Genomic DNA, 21,684 nt, shown 5'->3' with positions numbered 1-21,684 from the left:
GGCCACTGTGCTCTTTGGAACCTTAAGTGCAGCAGAAGTTTTTTGTAACCATGGCCAGGTCCATACCTTGCCTTAATTCTGTCTCTGAGCTCTTCAGGCAGTTCCTCTGACCTCATGATTCTCATTTGCTCTGACATGCACTGTGAGCTGTAAGGTCTTATATAGACAGGTGTGTGGCTTTCCTAATCAAGTCCAATCAGTATAATCAAACACAGCTGGACTCAAATGAAGGTGTAGAACCATCTCAAGGATGATCAGAAGAAATGGACAGCACCTGAGTTAAATATATGAGTGTCACAGCAAAGGGTCTGAATACTTAAGACCATGTGATATTTCAGTTTTTATTTTTTAATAAATAAAAATGTCAACAGTTCTCTGTTTTTTTGTCAAAATGGGGTGCTGTGTGTACATTAATGAGGGGGAAAATGAACTAAATGATTTTAGCAAATGGCTGCAATATAACAAAGAATGAGAATTGTAAGGGGGTCTGAATACTTTCCGTACCCACTGTATATCCAAATCCACAACTTCATAAAAATGAGTATTTAAGTCTTAAAAGCAACCAGAGAATTTATAAGTCTTTTAATATAGGAGAGAGCGGGGCACAAACCTAACACTTTTTGACCTTCTCAGTTTGTGTAAATCCACTTGTGGTTCTGAGTATTTATTTGTTCCCACATTAATTTCAAACATTTCTTGTACAATTATGTTTCAATACAGTGTATACTTTTTTCTTAATTTACCACAAAAGAAAGGAAGTGAATTTGAGATGCCCCATAGGTGGGGTAACATGACCAAAATGTATTATATAATAAAAAATATAAAAGACAAACCCAAATATTCTGTCAATAAAATACAACTTTTTCAAATAAAGAAATTGTATTTTTCAATCAGTAAAAATTGACAGCAAACACACCTCAAAACATATTAATAATTAATAACTTCTGAACATTGACTATCAGTCTTTATTCATCTTTCTCAATAGAATTCATAAAGATATAGAATATAATATCATATTTTAAAAAGGGTCTCATTGTAACTCAGTGTGACAACATGCCCCACATGCACAACTGGGATTTAACTATCTCATGTTAAATATCAGATATAAAATTTAAATTATAACAGATTTTCCAATTTTAAATAAACACACACACACACACACACACACACACACACACACACACACACACACACACACACACACACAAAAAAAAAAAAAACAGAGATGAAAAATACATTTTAGTAATAAATGTACTTTTGCTATGGTTAAATAAATGTTCAGTGATACCTACCAAAGATGTTTTAATTGTGGCACATTTTTTTCTCTCTAAATAGTGCACTGAAAAAAGGTGTGTTGGGTTAACATGATGTTATCATGTACATATTTTCCACATGAATCAATCAAGTTAAACAAACATAATTTGTTTACATAACTTCAACATCATGGAAAGAAGTCATTTTAATGGAAACCAACTGAGTCTCAAATTGATTTGAATAGCTCCTTAAAAACAGTGGTGTGCACAGACAGGTTTGAGACCCAGCCTCTTAAATCAAATCACAAGTTTATATTGTTTTTGTATATTTTTGTGGCCACTTGACTGATTTATAAGACTGTAATTAGCTTTCATTCTATTAATGAACATGTCAAGCTATGAAATGCTCTTTAATGACATGAGTCTCAGTCCACAGCCTATAAGCAATCGCTCCGCTCTTCTCCACTATGGTGACCCAGTATAATTAAAATGGTTAAATTATTCCAACATAATTAAACATTAAACACTATTAAACAATATAAAGTCTCCCCCTTATATAATTTTGCCCAAAATACACATAAAATAAATTTTTTACTCTTCTCATCAAGTCCCAAGCAAAGCATGCGTGAGAACTATAGTTTCAGCAAAAATCATTTTTGAGAACTTTATCGGTTCACATTCACCCCAAATAATGTAATCTAGTAGATTGCATTTTACATTTTAGATAATTACATTCATCGAAACAAAGAAATCATGTTTAGAAGAGAAACATAATTTTTGTTGTGTTGATAATAAATAATATCATTTAGTAAGTTGGACACTATGTGTTTTCCTGTTTTTTTTGGTTTTTTGTTTTGTTAAGTGCATCATCCTAGTGTGTCTGGAAAGTTTTAAACTATGTGTGTGTTACAACGAACCCCGCATTAGTTTGTCCCCACGCGCTTCCCTATGAAAATCTAGTGGTTACGCCACAGCATTACAGAAGCTTTCCCTTTATACTTCCATCAGATGACACTAATCTGCCATCAAAAAAGGCATTGTGTCTGTTTTAACATCAAATATTGCTTTAATTGAAAAGTGATAAAAAATATATATTTTGAAATGATAATTTTCAATGAAAACAATTATCATAATTATTGCAATAATATTAATCAGTAGTTAATCAGTATTAATCAATATTAATCAATCACAACACATGTGTGACTCCCAAATGAGTTAAAATGGTTCATTCTCTGAAATTGTTGTTGCCATTTCGTGACCTCAGGGTTTATCTGACATTTTTGTCTAAATTGAGTTATTCACATATTTCTTGTGTACATTTTGGGACTTGTTATTTAGAAAATAAAAAGGTTAAATCTACAAAGTCGAAAGCAATGGGAAAACATTGAAGCTTAATATCTCAAAACGGCTCAGAACGCAGATAGACACGTATATAAGGTGAAGATTTACCTGAGTTTGTTTGAAGTTATTAAACACTATTATTTTGGAACATTTTTGCATCGTTATCATCTGACCTTGTAATAAACCCAAAAAATAAAAAATAAAAAAGTCTCCATCAGATGTCTCATCACACCATAATCAAACTGTACTGAATAGAGTAATCACTGACAAAGGTGAGTGAGGTAAAAAAAGTGAAAACAAGCTATCAACATAAATCTCCCGCAATCTTACAATCGCTGCGGGCAAAGATGGCTTTCTAAAGATAACTTGCATATATTACAATAGAACTCCTTTTGAACGTTTTTACCTGGAATTTCTCCTGTAACTGGTTTCTCAGGTAGTTTCTGTAGGTTTTGTACTTCCCCTTTCTCATTGGTTTGTGACATCAGAGTTTCCTATTCCTCTTCCTTTATAAGCTGACAGTGTGACTCCGTTCTGTATTCCTTTTCCAGACATTTATTCACACACGTGCAGACATGGCTCGACTAGATGTCACCGAAACCTTTCACAGCATCATGTTTCCTGGTCACCTGCACACCCAAGAGTCCCTAAATTATGCGACTAAATTCAAGTTTCAGGACACGGATACTGTAATCGTCACTTACCCAAAATCAGGTAATGAAATGCATTTTTTTTTTATTTTTTTTTACTTGAAATTATATTTCATGACTATCATGATAATGTTATTTTATCTTATTGCTGTTATTAAAAAGAAGAAAAAGAACAATGGTATGAATTAAAAAAATTTCAGGTACCACTCAAAAAAATTAACTTATGATGCTGTTCACTTTATTTAAGCAATTCATCTCGATTTAACACCATTATATCAGGTTTCTGGTTCAAATGTAATTGATTCATGTTAAACTGACTTAAAACCGTCACTCTTTGACTAGGGATCAGAGCCGGCCCTAGACCTTTGGGGGCCCTAAGCAAAATTTGGTTGGAGGCCCTTGACCGTTTTAAGTAAGGCCTAAAGAAAAGCAATGACTACCTTATAACTATACTGTACATATATCTACTATGTTACTTTAAAATTTTGTAGTCTATTAAATTATGTTTTAATTATTCTATGTAGCCTACTGTATGATAATTATCTTTTTTTTACGCTGCTGGTCCTGAGTACGTATTTCGTTCTTATGTGGCAACATGTACAGAACGACAATAAAAGACCTTGAGTTCTTGAGGTGAGTTCCATGTTTGATGTCTAACAGGAAAATTATGATACCACTGAGCTGAATGGCAGTGCAGTGCAATGAACACACACGGATGAACTTGCTGAATAAAAAGACTGATAAAGTGATTTTCACTGACCATCAAAGAAACATTTTTAATTGACACCAGAGTTTAAAAGGCAAAAACAGCACACGATAACAAATTTTGCTGGACAAGAAATTGGTCAAGAAATTATTGCGATAAATGATAAGATTTTTCGTTCTAAACCCATTTTCATCTAAAATAATGATAATGGCATAATAATGCAGGTACACCTTTTTTAAAAATCAATAAACTTTTATCTCTAAAGACTCTGATACGGAAAACATTTTAAATATCCACAATAAATTAACAAAACAACCAAAAAAACAAGAAAAGCAATGGACTCTCAGTCTGTTAACAAAAAATACACTTGAATAAATACCAAAAGCAATAAATAAAATTGATGAAAACTGCTTTAGGTACACATTAGGGGTGGCACGGTTCACAAAAGCCACGGTTCGGTTCGTATCACGGCTTTAGGGACACGGTTTTTAAGTTCTGTACGGTTGTTGTTGTTGTTTTTGCTTTTACTTGTTAACACTCCAGAAATTTACTTCAGCATAATATATATAGCTTACTTATCCACAATTCAGGATACAGTATTAACACAATTGTTATATCATGTAATCATGCAAAAACTGAACTTGACCATCTCTGAGGAAAGCTAGGTGAGATTTTGATACAGCAAGAGAAAGACATTGATGACATGCTTTCATTTATTTGGCAAAAAAAAAAAAAGGAGAATGTGTATTGCTATCTCTACAGGAACTTATGTGCCTTTTTTAGACACAAATATTGAACTGAAGAATTAACTTGCATTTATCAAACGGCCAACTTCAGTGTAGCTTTAAGCCTTGTTTATACTTGACGCGTCCGCACGAGTGCGGCAAAAATTGCGTCAACGAGGAGTGCGCGAGACCCAATTTCGCTTGGCGGTGTGCACGTCAAATTTTGTAACTTTGCGTGCGGCTCCGCAACCGAAGAAGCTCGAGGCGAATCTGGCCGAGCATGACGTCTCATCACGCCTGCACCCAGTCTGCGCTTCGAGTATAATAAACATCTCCCCAAACAGATGAGGCGAGGTGCGTGCGCTCTCTAGGGGGCCCTCTGCAGGCCACGGGGCCCTTTGCAATTGCAAGGGTCGCTTAGTGGCTGGGCCGGCTCTGCTAGGGATGCACCGAATCCAGATTTTTGAGGTTCGGCCAAATACCGAATCCACTGGTTAAGATTCTGCCGAATCCGAAACCGAATACCGAATCCAACTCCCATCCTCAGTCCATTATCACAGTAAACACATTAATGACATAAACAACGTCCACAGCAGTGTATTTTTAATTTAATTTTAATTAAAAAAAAGGCAACATTATGCCAGGATGACTGTGCCCAAAAAAAACGGATCACGGCTTCTTTTACGTCTTTACGTAATGACGTCATTTCTATCATACCGGCGGATGAAAACACATTCAAACACATTCATGTAAATTATCTGTAATTAAAACTTAGTATAGTAATAATTATTATAAATGGCATTAAATTAACTTTACGTAAAAAAAATACGTTTACCGAAATAAACAATGTTAATTAAATTCAACATAACTCCACCGTTTTTTCATATTAAACTATGTTATTCACGAGATGATACATCCCTCTCTCGTCTCAGTGCGTGCTCTAGATCTGAGGCGCGGTGACGATCTGATAGCATTGAGCTTAGCCCCCTAAGCCCAGTTCATTCACTATAGTACCAAACAGAGATCAAGTTAGAAGCGACCAAACACCTCCACGTTTCCCCTATTTAAATATAGTTACACCAATAGTTGAACGATCAAGTATGGTGACATTTTTTCTAAGCGGATTAAAAAGGAGAACTATAATGTGTGGTCTTATGTATGGTATATGGTCTTGGTCTTGTCTTGGTCTCGGTTTAGGTGGTCTTGTTCTTGTCTTGGTCTCGGTTTAGGTGGTCTTGGTCTTGGTCTTGGTCTCGGCACACGCTGGTCTTGATCTTGTCTTGGTCTCGGTTTAGGTGGTCTTGTCTTGGTCTCAGCACACGCTGGTCTTGGTCATCTTGGTCTCGGTTTAGGTGGTCTTGGTCTCGGCACACGCTGGTCTTGGTCTCAGTTTAGGTGGTCTTGGTCTTGTCTTGGTCTTGGTTTAGGTGGTCTTGTCTTGGTCTTGGCACACGCTGGTCTTGGTCATCTTGGTCTCGGTTTAGGTGGTCTTGTCTTGGTCTCACCACATGCTGGTCTTGGTCATCTCGGTCTCGGTTTAGGTGGTCTTGTCATGGTCTCGGCACACGCCGGTCTTGGTCATCTTGGTCTCGGTTTAGGTGGTCTTGTCTTGGTCTCGGCACACGCTGGTCTTGGTCATCTTGGTCTCGGTTTAGGTGGTCTTGGTCTTGTCTTGGTCTCGGCACACGCTGGTCTTGGTCTTGTTTTGGTCTCGGTTTAGGTGGTCTTGGTCTTGTCTTGGTCTTGGTCTCGGTTTAGGTGGTCTTGGTCTTGTCTTGGTCTCGGTTTAGGTGGTTTTGGTCTTGTCTTGGCCTCGGTTTAGGTGGTCTTGCTCTTGTCTTGGTCTCGGCACACGCTGGTCTTGTCTTGGTCTTGTTTTAGGTGGTCTTGATTACAACACTAGTAGGTCATCACCCATCGGTTGCTGGAGAAACAGGCGAATACGCCAGCATGTCATGGTGTTGTTTTTCGGCACCACAGCAACCACTTATGTGTCAAGGTTTGAAAGCGCGTGTCACGTATGAATAGTATCTGTACTATCTGTTTTGCCTGACTGGCAGCAAACTGTGATAACAAGAGGAGCCTGACGTGTTCAGACAACTGCATTATTTAACTGTATTTTCTTCATTAGAATGCAAGTGTCAGTAAGTTTCATTCATAATGTTTCTACTTCAAACACTGCAAAAAAAAGCTTTCTTAGTATTTTTGTCTCGTTTCTAGTCTAACTATCTTAAAATTCTTACATTAAGAAAATTTACTAGACGAGTAAACATTATTGTCTTGTTTTGGGGAAAAATTACTCAAAACAAAGAGAGTTTTTGTCTAAAAATAAGCAAAATAATCTGCCAGTGGGGTAAAGTAAAATAACCTTGCTTTCTGTTTGAATTAAGATTATTTTTCTCACCCCATTGGCAGATTATTTATCTTATTTTAAGCAAAAACTCTCTTCATTTTGAATATTTTTCCCCAAATCAAGACAATTACTTTTGCTTGTCTAGTAAATATTTCTTGTTTTAAGAATTTTCAGATGTTTGGACTAGAAAAAAGACAAAAATACTAAGTAAGAAAAGCATTTTTTTCAGTGTGTAACATGAGCGTTCATACTGGAGTGAAGACGTTCTCATCATGTGATCGGGAAAATATTTCTCAGGGTGTGGATAGTGAGCCGTTGGAAAAACCAACATACAAGATGGCAAACAACGTTCAATAGGAAAATTCAACTGCAGTAGTTCAACCTCACTCAGATGTTTTTACACATTATATTGTAGAATTAACACTTTATACCCAAATGTCAAAACATTTACTCGACTCAATGAACATCACTAATAAAACCCCAGTCTTGCAGATCATTAACAAAAAAAAGTTATGTTAGGGTTTAGTCCCCCTTTAAGAGCTGACGCACGGATCCATTATTCTGTTACTCACGCATTTTCTTTCTCAACTGTTTACATTAATTTAAAGTGATAGTTCACCCAAAAATTAAGATGTGATGTTAATCTGCTGACCCCCAGGGCATCATAGGTGTGTTTGTTTCTACAGGAGAACACAAATGAAGATTTTTAACTCAACCGTTGCTCGTATAATGCGTGTCAATGGGGTGTATTTCTATGAGAGTAAAACACACACACACATACGAATCCATATTAAACCCTGAGGCTCGTGGAGACACATTGATGTCTTAAGACACGAAACGATCGCTTTCTGCCAGAAACACAACAGTATTTGTGTTATTTTTTACCTCATATCAGATGAATCCCACTGAAGAAGGTCAAAATACCGGTGCGATCATACATATATTTGCACAGATGCCTCATTCGACCAATCCATGCAGGCACTATTTCTCATTAGTGCCTGCATGGATTGATCTGAGATCACGCCGGTATATTGACGTCGGCAGCAGTAATGGCGTTTTGGGTGAAGTATCCCTTTAAAACAGAACTGACTGTGTTTACGTGAATACTTGCGTGTGTGTGTGTTTGACTGTTTAAGTGCAATAGGCAGTGAAAATGAACTAAATTCAGTGCTGAGAGGCGGCTTTATGTGCCACACTTTGGGTGTGAGAACAAATCTGTGAGAATGATTAAATTATCTATATAATAACTAATATAATAAATAATCCCACGGGTGCAATTCAAGCCGTGTAACAGCAACAATATCCATCCAGAGCAAAGATGAGTGAGTGAGTGGAGGCGGGTTTGTGTGTCACTCACTGAGAGAGAGAGAGAGAGAGAGAGAGAGAGAGAGAGAGAGAGAGAGAGAGAGAGAGAGAGAGAGAGAGAGAGAGAGAGAGAGAGAGAGAGAGAGAGAGAGAGAGAGAGAGAGAGAGAGAGAGAGAGAGAGAGAGAGAGAGAGAGAGAGAGAGAGAGAGAGAGAGAGAGAGAGAGAGAGAGAGAGAGAGAGAGAGAGAGAGAGACGCTGCTATCGTATTCTGTGGGATATTTCAGATATGTATACGATATTCAGATACAATATTTGTGACAACACTTAGTTTATTATTTCAGATGCTTTTTAAAGATTACAGTTGAATAATGTATATATTATATCTACAATTCAACCCACTAAAGTGCTTTTAGGAGTGTCTTTGTTTGAGATTTGGTTTGGTGGGGTGTTAATGTCAAGCTGTGGTGGTAACGATATGTCGTCATAATGTCCAGCCCTATTTTGTGCAGTAAGCTACCGTTTATTGTTATTCATGGCTTTCTCTTGGTTTGTAGGAACCACATGGATGCAGGAAATCATCACTTTAATTTTGAGTAAAGGGGACCCAACTATAGCCCAAACTCAGCCCAACTGGGCCCGTTCCCCATGGCTTGAGCAGTATTACTGTCCTGAGGTTCTCAAATTCTCAACCGGGCCTCGCATTATCACTACACATCTGCCTTATCACCTGCTGGCACCGGCCCTAAAACAGTCCAAAGCAAAGGTGAGTCGATTTTCTTAAAGGGGTGGTTCTGGTTTTTTTTCTAGGCTTGGTTGTGTTTATGGGGCACAGTATAACATGTCTTAATACTTCTTTTGTTTTTTAAACGCCGTATTTTTCTTCTATTCTCTCTTTATTCCACACCGCTGTCTCCACAGTCCTTTGAACGGCTCGTCTGCTTCCTGCTTCTATGAAGCCCCTCCCTCTGAAAAACGCCATGGTCTTAGATTGGTCAGATGGCCAAATGTAGTTTCCTGTATTTTTATTGGCTGAAGTGCCAAGCACAGGTTAAGGCCACGCCCCTTCCCATTACAGGCAGAAGTCACATCTGCGGAGACTAGCGAGGGTTTATGATGTCACCAACCCAGGAAGAAGCTCGTTGTAGTCCAAACCGGCCATTTATGTAGGCAATAAACTGCCGTAACTTTAAAAGACAATATCTCCGTTTGCATTGAACTTTCAGCGCTGTAACTTTGCAGATACTGTTTATGCTCAAGCAGCGACATTACACACTAACTAAAGTTAATAAAGTGAAATCGCATGCAACCACCCCTTTAAAATTGGGCAGGACTATTTTTCCCAGAGGACGTTAGAGAAATTTGTGTTTCACATGCGTATTCTGAATCTGCTGTGTGTGTTATTTCTCACACAACCTCAGTAAAACTTCCAGAAGCAAATTACCAACAGTTTTTCGGCAAACTCAATGGTCCTCTGAGAAATCTAATGGGAAATGTAATAGTTCTCCTCGTGTATTTTTTGACCAACCTGAGCAACTATTTGCGCACCAATCGTCCGCATGCTATAATTTCAATATGACGGAAAAAATTAACTATGAAATTAATAAATACAGGCAAATCTCGTAAACTGCTAAGACTGCTGTTTTAGTTTCAGGTAAGATATTTGTCAAAATTTCTCTGCTTGCTTATGTGGGTTTATTATAAATGGCCACTTTTATAAACATGTGAAGTTTATTTAAATAGGGTTGTAATAATAAATTACAATTATATCAATAAATAATTAATTAAAAGACATATGACACCCACGTCTAGAAAACACTAGGGTTTCGACAGGTTTTATAAAGATCTTAAATCACTCTTGCACAAATGAAGGCCTTCAAAAGGTCATAAATCAGAACAGAAAGTCATACAATTATAAAGTTATGGCATTAAATGTTGCATGAACTGCAAAAAAAAAAAAAAATTAGTTTAATAAAAAAATGATTTTTGTCCTGTTTTCTAATAGAAATATCTTTTGATTCGTTCACTTGAGATGCAAATGTAGAATTAAGTCTTCAAAAATGTAGTTTATGTCTAAAACAAGAACAAATATCTGTCAATGTTTTTCTCTTTGAGTTAAGTTGATTTTTCTGAGCGAGTTGGCAGATTTAAGCAAAATTCACTTTGTTTTGATCAATCTCACAGAAAACAAGACTTATCATTTAATATCTCCAGCAAATGCATTCTGATTTGAGAATCTTTAGACCTTTGCACTGGAAAACGAAGAAGAAAATCATCTCTTTTTTGCAGTCTGTAAAAGTTATGTCTATATTCTGGTGGTTGAGAGCAGAGATTTTTAAGCTACTTTTTTGTAATGAATTATAACATATATTTCTTGGAAGTTTAATTTTCAAAATCTGTAACTCATTGTTTCTCCCTAGACATTTACATTTCAAGAACATTAATATTTATATTATTCGATTTATTCCTTAAATTTTCTTTACTTGGTCTTAAAATAGTCGTTCATAAAACCTACAGAAACCCTGAAACACACTTCCACCTCTGTAATAAACACGGAGATGTTTGTGTCACAAATTCTGGTGTTCACTTCCTATATTTAGTTCCTGTTTGCCTCTATTTCTAATAGTTTCCCTTATTTGTTTCCATGATTATTGATAACCCGTGCCTTGTGTAACCCCTCCTCTTTGAACCATTTGTCGATGTCGAACCATTTGCAGAAAAACTAGTCCTGTCTGAATCACATAAACTTCCTTTGTCGAATTTGCTTGCAAGTGACAAATGTTTGCCTTTTCCTCAGGTTATATATGTGACCAGAAATATGAAAGACGTGTCTGTGTCATACTATCACTTCCACAAAGTGGCCAATTTTCTGCCTGACCCAGGCACTTTCTCAGAGTTTCTGGAAGCTTTCCTGAAGGGCTCAGGTTAGTTGATGTTTACATTCTCACTCAGTTATTATGAGTTTAAGTCTACGCAGCCCCTTACATGACATGCAAGAAAAAAAAGGTATATAGTGCGCACAATTTACTATTTTGTTCCCTCGATAAATCGTGCTCACGTTATACTAATTCCTTCCCTCGATTTATAAATTGTGCGCACGAAAATAAATCTAAGGAACGAAGTAGTTAAATGTGTGCACGATTTAGTAAATCGAGGGAATGAAAGTTAAATGTGCGCTCGATTTAGGAAATTGAGGGAACGAATTTGTAAAACAATGCGCACTATTTATAAATCAAGGGAACAAAATAGTAAAACGTGCGCACTATTTATAAATCAAGGAAACGAAATTGTAAAACGTGGGCACTATTTATAAATCAAGGGAATGAAATAGTAAAACCTGCACACTATTTATAAATCAAGGGAATGAAATAGTAAAACCTGCGCACTATTTATAAATCAAGGGAATGAAATAGTAAAACGTGCACACTATTTATAAATCAAGGGAATGAAATAGTAAAACGTGCGCACTATTTATAAATCAAGGGAATGAAATAGTAAAACGTGCGCACTATTTATAAATCAAGGGAATGAAATAGTTAAACATGCACACTATTTATAAATCAAGGGAATGAAATAGTAAAACGTGCGCACTATTTATAAATCAAGGGAATGAAATAGTTAAACATGCACACTATTTATAAATCAAGGGAATGAAATAGTAAAACGTGCACACTATTTATAAATCGAGGGAACGAAATAGTAAAACGTGCGCACTATTTATAAATCAAGGGAATGAAATAGTAAAACGTGCGCACTATTTTTAAATCGAGGGAACGAAATTGTAAAACGTGCGCACTATTTATAAATCGAGGGAACGAAATAGTAAAACATGCGCACTATTTATAAATCGAGGGTACAAATTAGTTAAACATGCGCACTATTTATAAATCGATGGAACAAATTAGTTAAACATGCGCACTATTTATAAATCGATGGAACAAATTAGTTAAACATGCGCACTATTTATAAATCGATGGAACAAATTAGTTAAACATGCACACTATTTATAAATCGATGGAACAAATTAGTTAAACATGCACACTATTTATAAATCGATGGAACAAATTAGATAAACGTGCGCACTATTTATAAATCGATGGAACAAATTAGTTAAACATGCGCACTATTTATAAATCGATGGAACAAATTAGTTAAACATGCGCACTATTTATAAATCGATGGAACAAATTAGTTAAACATGCGCACTATTTATAAATCGATGGAACAAATTAGTTAAACATGCACACTATTTATAAATCGATGGAACAAATTAGTTAAACATGCGCACTATTTATAAATCGATGGAACAAATTAGTTAAACATGCGCACTATTTATAAATCGATGGAACAAATTAGATAAACATGCACACTATTTATAAATCGATGGAACAAATTAGTTAAACATGCACACTATTTATAAATCGATGGAACAAATTAGTTAAACATGCACACTATTTATAAATCGATGGAACAAATTAGTTAAACATGCACACTATTTATAAATCGATGGAACAAATTAGTTAAACATGCGCACTATTTATAAATCGATGGAACAAATTAGATAAACATGCGCACTATTTATAAATCGATGGAACAAATTAGTTAAACATGCGCACTATTTATAAATCGATGGAACAAATTAGTTAAACATGCACACTATTTATAAATCGATGGAACAAATTAGTTAAACATGCACACTATTTATAAATCAAGGGAATGAAATAGTAAAACGTGCACACTATTTATAAATCGAGGGAACGAAATAGTAAAACGTGCGCACTATTTATAAATCAAGGGAATGAAATAGTAAAACGTGCGCACTATTTTTAAATCGAGGGAACGAAATAGTAAAACGTGCGCACTATTTATAAATCAAGGGAATGAAATAGTAAAACGTGCGCACTATTTTTAAATCGAGGGAACGAAATAGTAAAACGTGCGCACTATTTATAAATCGAGGGAACGAAATAGTAAAACATGCGCACTATTTATAAATCGAGGGTACAAATTAGTTAAACATGCGCACTATTTATAAATCGATGGAACAAATTAGTTAAACATGCGCACTATTTATAAATCGATGGAACAAATTAGTTAAACATGCACACTATTTATAAATCGATGGAACAAATTAGTTAAACATGCGCACTATTTATAAATCGAGGGTACAAATTAGTTAAACATGCGCACTATTTATAAATCGATGGAACAAATTAGTTAAACATGCGCACTATTTATAAATCGATGGAACAAATTAGATAAACATGCGCACTATTTATAAATCGATGGAACAAATTAGTTAAACATGCACACTATTTATAAATCGATGGAACAAATTAGTTAAACATGCACACTATTTATAAATCGATGGAACAAATTAGTTAAACGTGCGCACTATTTATAAATCGAGGGAACGAAATAGTTAAACATGCACACTATTTATAAATCAAGGGAATGAAACAGTTAAACATGCACACTATTTATAAATCAAGGGAATGAAATAGTTAAACATGCGCACTATTTATAAATCGACGGAACGAAATAGTAAAACATGCACACTATTTATAAATCGAGGGAACGAAATAGTAAAACATGCACACTATTTATAAATCAAGGGAATGAAATAGTAAAACATGAACACTATTTATAAATCAAGGGAACGAAATTGTAAAACGTGCGCACTATTTATAAATCGAGGGAACAAATTAATTAAACATGCGCACTATTTATAAATTGAGGGAACGAAATAGTAAAACATGCACACTATTTATAAATCAAGGGAATGAAATAGTTAAACATGCGCACTATTTATAAATTGAGGGAACGAAATAGTAAAACATGCACACTATTTATAAATCAAGGGAATGAAATAGTTAAACATGCGCACTATTTATAAATCGAGGGAACGAAATTGTAAAACGTGCGCACTATTTATAAATCAAGGGAATGAAATAGTAAAACGTGCGCACTATTTATAAATCGAGGGTACAAATTAGTTAAACATGCGCACTATTTATAAATCGAGGGTACAAATTAGATAAACATGCGCACTATTTATAAATCGATGGAAAAAATTAGTTAAACATGCACACTATTTATAAATCAAGGGAATGAAATAGTTAAACATGCGCACTATTTATAAATCGAGGGAACGAAATTGTAAAACGTGCGCACTATTTATAAATCAAGGGAATGAAATAGTAAAACGTGCGCACTATTTATAAATCGAGGGTACAAATTAGATAAACATGCGCACTATTTATAAATCGATGGAAAAAATTAGTTAAACATGCACACTATTTATAAATCGAGGGAACAAAGTAGTTAAACATGCACACTATTTATAAATTGAGGGAACGAATTAGTAAAACGTCCGCACTATTTATAAATCGAGTGAACAAAATAGTAAAACGTGCGCACGATTTAGCCTACTAGTTTTTTACTGCATATCATGTGTGGGGCTCGATACAAGTCACCACACTGTAAAAACAAACAACAACAAACAAACCTTGAGAACTTAAAAGTTTAAGGCAACCAGCTGCAGAACATTTTTGAGTACAAACTTTGTTTGAGTTATCTCAACTTTTTTCATGGTAAATAGTTGAATTAACTTTAAAAGCTGAATTTGTCATACAAAACATAAGTAAATGTTTTACAGTGCGGTTGTATGCCACTTTATTTTCCTTACATTTATGGTGTTTTTTTATCCATCAGTGCATTATGGCTCTTGGTTTGATCATGTCAAGGGCTGGACCAGACACTCAAGAGATATTCAGAACTTTCTTCACGTCACATATGAGGAAATGTGGGAGGTAAGATAACTTTATCAGAAATCGTTTATTTTGCGATCAGATAGTGTGAACTTAAAAGAAGCCGTTTCAGTTTGCAACGTTTGAATGTGATCAGGATCTCCATGGGGCTCTTCAGAAAGTGAGTGGTTTCCTGCAGAGGCCTTTATCTGAGGATGAGCTGATCCTTGCTCAGAAACACTGCAGTTTCACCAGCATGAAGAACAATGCCATGGTGAACTACACACTCATCCCTCAGGAGATCATGGACCACAGCAAGGGCAAGTTCATGAGGAAAGGTAGGTTTGACATACTTCTTCACATTTACATTTACATTTCTGCATTTATCCAAAGCGACTTACATTGCATTCAAGGTACACAATCTTCAATCATTAGTATATAATCATGTCGGATCACGATAGGATAGAAATGGGCTTGGAAATTAATATTTTCACACAAGCATGATTACATAGCCCTGGCCAAAGAAAGTTGCTGTTTGTATTTAAAAAGGCAAATGCTTCGGAGTCTATGATTGGAGCATAATTGCAGTGATTATTATGTTTCTAACATGTTGAATGTTTGGCAACAGATCTTCTGAACCCTAAATAGCCACTTTTCCAGTGTCGGGCCAGACCCTTACGAAAACGAACCATAGTTTTTACTACAAATGAAATAAAACAAACATGGTTATTATAGTTTAACCATGGTTTTAGCCTGACGTGGTTATACTCATATACTAGTAAGAATATGAGTCTGATGCTCCATTGGGCTGTGATTATGGGGCGTGTTTCAACCCAACCAGGAAAGACATCAATTGGACAGACCGACAACCAATCAGAGCAGCGGAGCGACGCATTGTCAAATGTCAACAGAGCTCAACTGCACTGTGTTGCCAAGTCCGCGTTTTTTCCCGTGGGTTGTTTTATATGTCCGCAGGTTGAAGTGACTATTATGTGATATATAGACCCATGGGTGCAAATTTTAGCAGCAACCTTGCCAAAATAACACACATTTTACCCCCCAAATGCCATTTTCCCCCGGAGAACCCCTCGAGAAGCTATTGTTTAGGGCTAGTAGTTGGCGGGTTTTGTTGTAAAAACTTGGCAAGCCTGTCTGCACGCACGCTGGTATCAGGCTGGAATAAACAATCTTTGCCGGGGTTGTAAAAAAATTAAATAATTGAATGATACACAGAGTACTTACCCAACATGATCATCATTTCTGAGAGAAACTGTGAAGGTGATGCAGATACAAACAAGCTCTCCGTTTAGGATTCGAACAAATATAATCCAAGCGCCTTTGATGACGTGATATTTACGTTACTGTCGATCATCTGTCCGTCATCGGCTAAAGCCCGCCCTGATGATCTCATTGGTCAGTTTCTGTTGATCATCTGTCCATCATCAGCTAAAGCCCGCCCTGATGATCTCATTGGTCAGTTTCTGTTGATCATCTGTCCGTCATCGTCTAAAGCCCGCCCTGATGATCTCATTGGTCAGTTTCTGTCGATCATCTGTCCGTCATCGTCTAAAGCCCGCCCTGATGATCTCATTGGTCAGTTTCTGTTGATCATCTGTCCGTCATCGTCTAAAGCCCGCCCTGATGATCTCATTGGTCAGTTTCTGTCGATCATCTGTCCGTCATCGTCTAAAGCCCGCCCTGATGATCTCATTGGTCAGTTTCTGTTGATCATCTGTCCGTCATCGTCTAAAGCCCGCCCTGATGATCTCATTGGTCAGTTTCTGTTGATCATCTGTCCATCATCAGCTAAAGCCCGCCCTGATGATCTCATTGGTCAGTTTCTGTTGATCATCTGTCCATCATCAGCTAAAGCCCGCCCTGATGATCTCATTGGTCAGTTTCTGTTGATCATCTGTCCGTCATCGTCTAAAGCCCGCCCTGATGATCTCATTGGTCAGTTTCTGTCGATCATCTGTCCGTCATCGTCTAAAGCCCGCCCTGATGATCTCATTGGTCAGTTTTTGTTCGGGGATAATTACTCCTCTATGGAGCGAGTCCAGACCGAACTGCCAGACCTAAAAAATGTGTGGCCGGGGCTAAGTTCGGCTGGCATCCAGGCTACAGATGTGTACCATTGATGTCAAACTAATAAAATTACTTTTCTAAAGAATCATCTGAATGCATTTAAATCCTCATGTCTTTAAGGTAAAGTGGGAGACTGGAAGAACATGTTCACTGAGGAGCAGAGCGGTCTCGTGGATGAAGTCTACTCTTCCCAGATGGCAGATTCCTCTCTGCTGTTTAAATGGGAATGCCCGAGGGAGACTTAGGCCCCGGATAAACATTTATAACCCAGCATCACACACATAAGCACATTTGGCATGCTTCATTTTACATTGAGTTCCTAGTATTTCACTCCAACATGCCCTGATGTAAATAAGCTAACCCTTCCTGTTTTTTTTTCTCGACATGGGCATACATAACTCGGGGAAAAAAGCCTGAGACCTTTAGAAAAATGTAGCATTATTTATATAATATATTACTATTATTTGTATATGTTTGTTTGATGCAATGTAACTTACTTTTTAAGTAGTAATGTATGAAGTTGAACAGTCTTTGTTTGACCTGTCAAAGTTTGACCTGTCATTATAAAGCATATAAGTGTGATATTATCAGTGTACTAAAGCTATGCATAGCCTTGAAGCATAATGATTTTTGGTGACACTTTATTTTAAGGTGTCCGTGTTACAGTGTAATTATACATTTAAGTACTGAGTAATAATACTTATTATAGGGTTAGGAATAGGGTTTGGTTTTATGATTAGTTGCATGTAATTATGCATCATTTATAGTTATTACTAGAGTCTGTAACATGCGTAACAAGGACACTGTAAAATAAAGTGTTACCGGATTTTTTATTGCATTTTCATTTAGTATTCTTTATTATCACTTTGAAAAATATCATTAATGTGCAATGCTATTGTGATGCAAAACATTGGAAAATATATTTCAACTTGACAACCTCTGCTCTTATGTTAATTGTGGTCATTTTCAACCAGCTATCAAGTGAAATGACACTCTAATGGTGGCAGTATCACTGGCATATCACAGTATGCACTGGCATATCTGTTCCCCCGTGTGTGCGTGCGTGCGTGTGTAGTGTGTGTTCACCCATGGGTGTTTGGTCTTGTTGAAGAAATTTTAATAATTTATGTTTGAGTTTACACAAGAAGTCAACATCTGTTTCTGCCATAATAAAACACCATAAGACAGTGTCTTTTGAAACCCAGGGGGTAGGGACGGGAACCCTAGTTTGAGAGTTTTCCCTCATCAGAGGTGTCGGCTAATCTAAATTAGATCTAAGACCACTGTTTGTTGCTTATCATTTAAATTTGTTCTAAGACAGAAGGGGGGCCATGTATGTGTGTGTGTTTCTTACTTTCCCTCTGTAGGTACAGGGACCATTGTGTCCCATGACAAAAGGGTTGGGGGGAGACATTTGTTTCATCTTTCCTTTTGTTTCTGTAAAACACTGACACAGGGGTATAAAAGCTTGGACCTTTCTTTGTTCCTTAGTTCACACCCGATGCAGGCATTACCTGGGTTGACTGTGGATTCATTCTTGCAAGGATTAAATCTTTATAGACACGATTGGCTAAGGTTTGTCTCTTATTCAGAAATGCAACGGAGTTAAAGGGGGGGTGAAACACTCAGTTTCAGTCAATCTCATGTCAATCTTGAGTACCTATAGAGTAGTATTGCATCCTTCATATCTCCGAAAAGTCTTTAGTTTTATTATATTTATAAAAGAAATATGGGCTGTACCGAGTCTTTCCGGAAAAAACCGAGCGCCTGGAGGCGTATCGTGTGGGCGGAGCTAAAGAATGACAAGCGCGCAAAGCGGTGACGTCCTCAAGCGTGGAGAAACCCATCTATCTCAGCTAATACAGATAATGATCCAGAATCAAATCTGAGGCTGAAATAAATTGAGCAGGAGAAACGGCAACATCAGGATGTCCGTCTCTGTGGTATGTACTGTATTTAGGGGCTGTTAACGTTTGTAATAAATATGCCCTCATACAGTTCATGTCACGTGAATGTGACCCGTTTTCCATAAATGGATATATGCAAAATAAAGTGAGTTCCGGTTTAACAGAGAATACCGAGTGATGTGTGTGCGTTTTTTTCCTCCGTATAGTTTAATAAAGTTACCGGTTATTATCCACGTAAATGGCTGCGTTAACAGGTTATGGGCCCAGGAGAGAAGCAGGTAACCGATGGAGCAGATTGTATTTCGACGGAGATGAAAAGAACTATGAACTTTGGGAAACAAAATTTCTAGGCCACCTGCGTTTACTAGGCCTAAAGGACACGATTTTATCAGCGCCTCCCGCACGTGGTGCTGATGAAGAAGATGAAGATGCCGATAAAAATGAGGAAGCATATGCTGAATTGATTCAGTACCTGGATGACAAAAGTTTGTCTCTTGTAATGAGAGATGCAGCAGACGACGGTAGGAAAGCTCTGCAGATTTTAAGAGGTTATTATGCTGGTAAAGGAAAACCGCGAATAATCAGCCTGTACACAGAGTTAACGTCGCTACAGAAAATGGAGAATGAGAGCGTCACGGATTATATTATTCGTGCAGAAACCGCAATCACAGCGTTGAGAAATGCCGAAGAGAGTCTCAGTGATGGGCTGTTAATTGCGATGATTCTGAAAGGTTTGCCAGACTCATTTAAACCATTTGCAATCCACATCACACAAAGTGATGAAGACATGACGTTTGCAGAGTTCAAAACCAAGCTAAGAAGTTTTGAAAGTACGGAAAATTTTCACACCAGCGCGAATGATGATAACGTGATGAAAGCCTCGGAACGGAGGGGGAGAGAACGACTCACGGACTCAGACATTACGTGCTATAACTGCAATCAAAAGGGACATAGAGCCCGTGCTTGCCCGACTCAAAATCGAAAAAGGCTGTGGTGTAGTTACTGCAAAAGTTCGACGCACAAAGATGAAAATTGCAGGCGGAAAAAGAGAGACAATGTCAAACAAGTGATTGATTCAGAGGACAATCACACATTTGTCTTTAAAGCGAGTGACTGCCATTTTTACAAAGTGCAACAAAAGGGACTAATGGTTGACACTGGTGCGACATCGCACATTATTACGGACATTGGAAAATTTACAAAGTTTGACGACAAATTTCAGTCGGAGAAACACTACGTTGAGTTGGCTGACGGGACCAGAGCGAGCGGTGTGGCGCTGAAAAGAGGTGATGCGGAGGTTTGTATGATTGACAGCGAGGGACAACAGGTGAAGACGACGCTGAAGAGCGCGTTGTACATACCATCGTACCCGCAGGACATCTTCTCTGTTAAAGCAGCAACGACGAATGGAGCTTCGATCAACTTTCAACATGGACGTGACGAACTCATTCACAAGAACGGTACCAAGTTTAACATACAAGAATACAACAGACTGTATTATCTGAACACTGTCAACGAGAACAATGATAGTTGTAACGGATGTTATGACATTCAAACCTGGCACGAGATCCTAGGCCACTGCAATTATGATGATGTTTCCAAATTGCAGGATGTTGTTGAGGGAATGAAGCTGAAGGGTAAAATTGATAAATCTAACCTAAACTGTGAAGTTTGCACACAGGGTAAATTTGTTCAGAGCAGAAACAGGGAAGCTGATACACGAGCTAAGGCTGCACTTGAGCTAGTGCACACAGATCTAGCTGGTCCTATTGACCCAGAAGCTAAAGATGGTTTCAAGTATGCTTTGGCGTTTACTGACGATTACTCGGGAGCAGTGTTTGTGTATTTTCTAAAAGCTAAGAGTGACACTGTGAAAGGGAAGACTAAAATATTTCCTAGGAATTAACTTTCATCAAAATGAAGGAGTCGTAAAAATGAATCAGAAAAGGTACATTTTGAAGGTACTGGAGAGATTTCATATGTTAGACTGTAAATCCAGATCAACACCATGTGAGCAAAAGCTTGACTACAACAGTGATGGTGATCCTGTTGATCCTAAAAGGTACCGTGAGGCAGTTGGTAGTTTGATCTATCTGATGACCTGCACTAGACCAGATATAAGCTGGGTTGTAAGTAAATTATCTCAATATCTGTCTGATCCAAAAGAACAACACTGGTCTACAGTGAAACATGTGATGAGGTACTTAAAAGGTACAATTGATCGTGAACTATGTTACAAGAAAAGTGAAGAGAAACTCAAACTTGTGGCATACAGTGATGCAGATTGGGCATCCGATCTAGATGATAGGCGGAGTACGACAGGTTACTGTTTTAGTCTTGCTCAAAATGGTGCTCTGATTTCGTGGAAGTCCAAGAAACAGTCCACAGTTGCTTTATCTACATGTGAGGCAGAGTATATGGCTTTGGCCGCAACCACACAGGAAAGCATGTACCTTGTACAGTTGTTGAACACCATGCAAAAAGACTGTCTGTTTGAGCCAGTACAAATCTTTGAAGATAACCAAGGTGCAATCGCTCTGTCAAAGAACCCAGTGTGTCGACAAAGATGCAAACATGTTGATATAAAGTACCATTTCATTAGATCGGCACT

At 37.2% G+C, this 21,684-nt stretch overlaps 1 protein-coding gene across 1 annotated transcript; it reads left to right on the top strand.

Annotated features, from left to right (window-relative positions):
* Positions 1-3,092: 3,092 nt before the first annotated feature.
* Positions 3,093-19,097, top strand: sult5a1 (sulfotransferase family 5A, member 1). The gene is made up of 6 exons (XM_067452523.1): positions 3,093-3,308; positions 8,890-9,098; positions 11,130-11,256; positions 15,047-15,144; positions 15,239-15,419; positions 17,287-19,097. Exons 1-6 carry the CDS (start codon positions 3,170-3,172, stop codon positions 17,409-17,411), a joined length of 879 nt encoding a protein of 292 aa, XP_067308624.1. The 5' UTR covers positions 3,093-3,169; the 3' UTR covers positions 17,412-19,097.
* Positions 19,098-21,684: the final 2,587 nt, after the last annotated feature.

Source organism: Pseudorasbora parva, chromosome 1 (genome assembly GCF_024679245.1).
Source record: "Pseudorasbora parva isolate DD20220531a chromosome 1, ASM2467924v1, whole genome shotgun sequence".
NCBI classification, from domain to species: Eukaryota; Metazoa; Chordata; class Actinopteri; order Cypriniformes; family Gobionidae; genus Pseudorasbora; species Pseudorasbora parva.
This window is presented reverse-complemented; position numbering and strand designations above follow the sequence as displayed.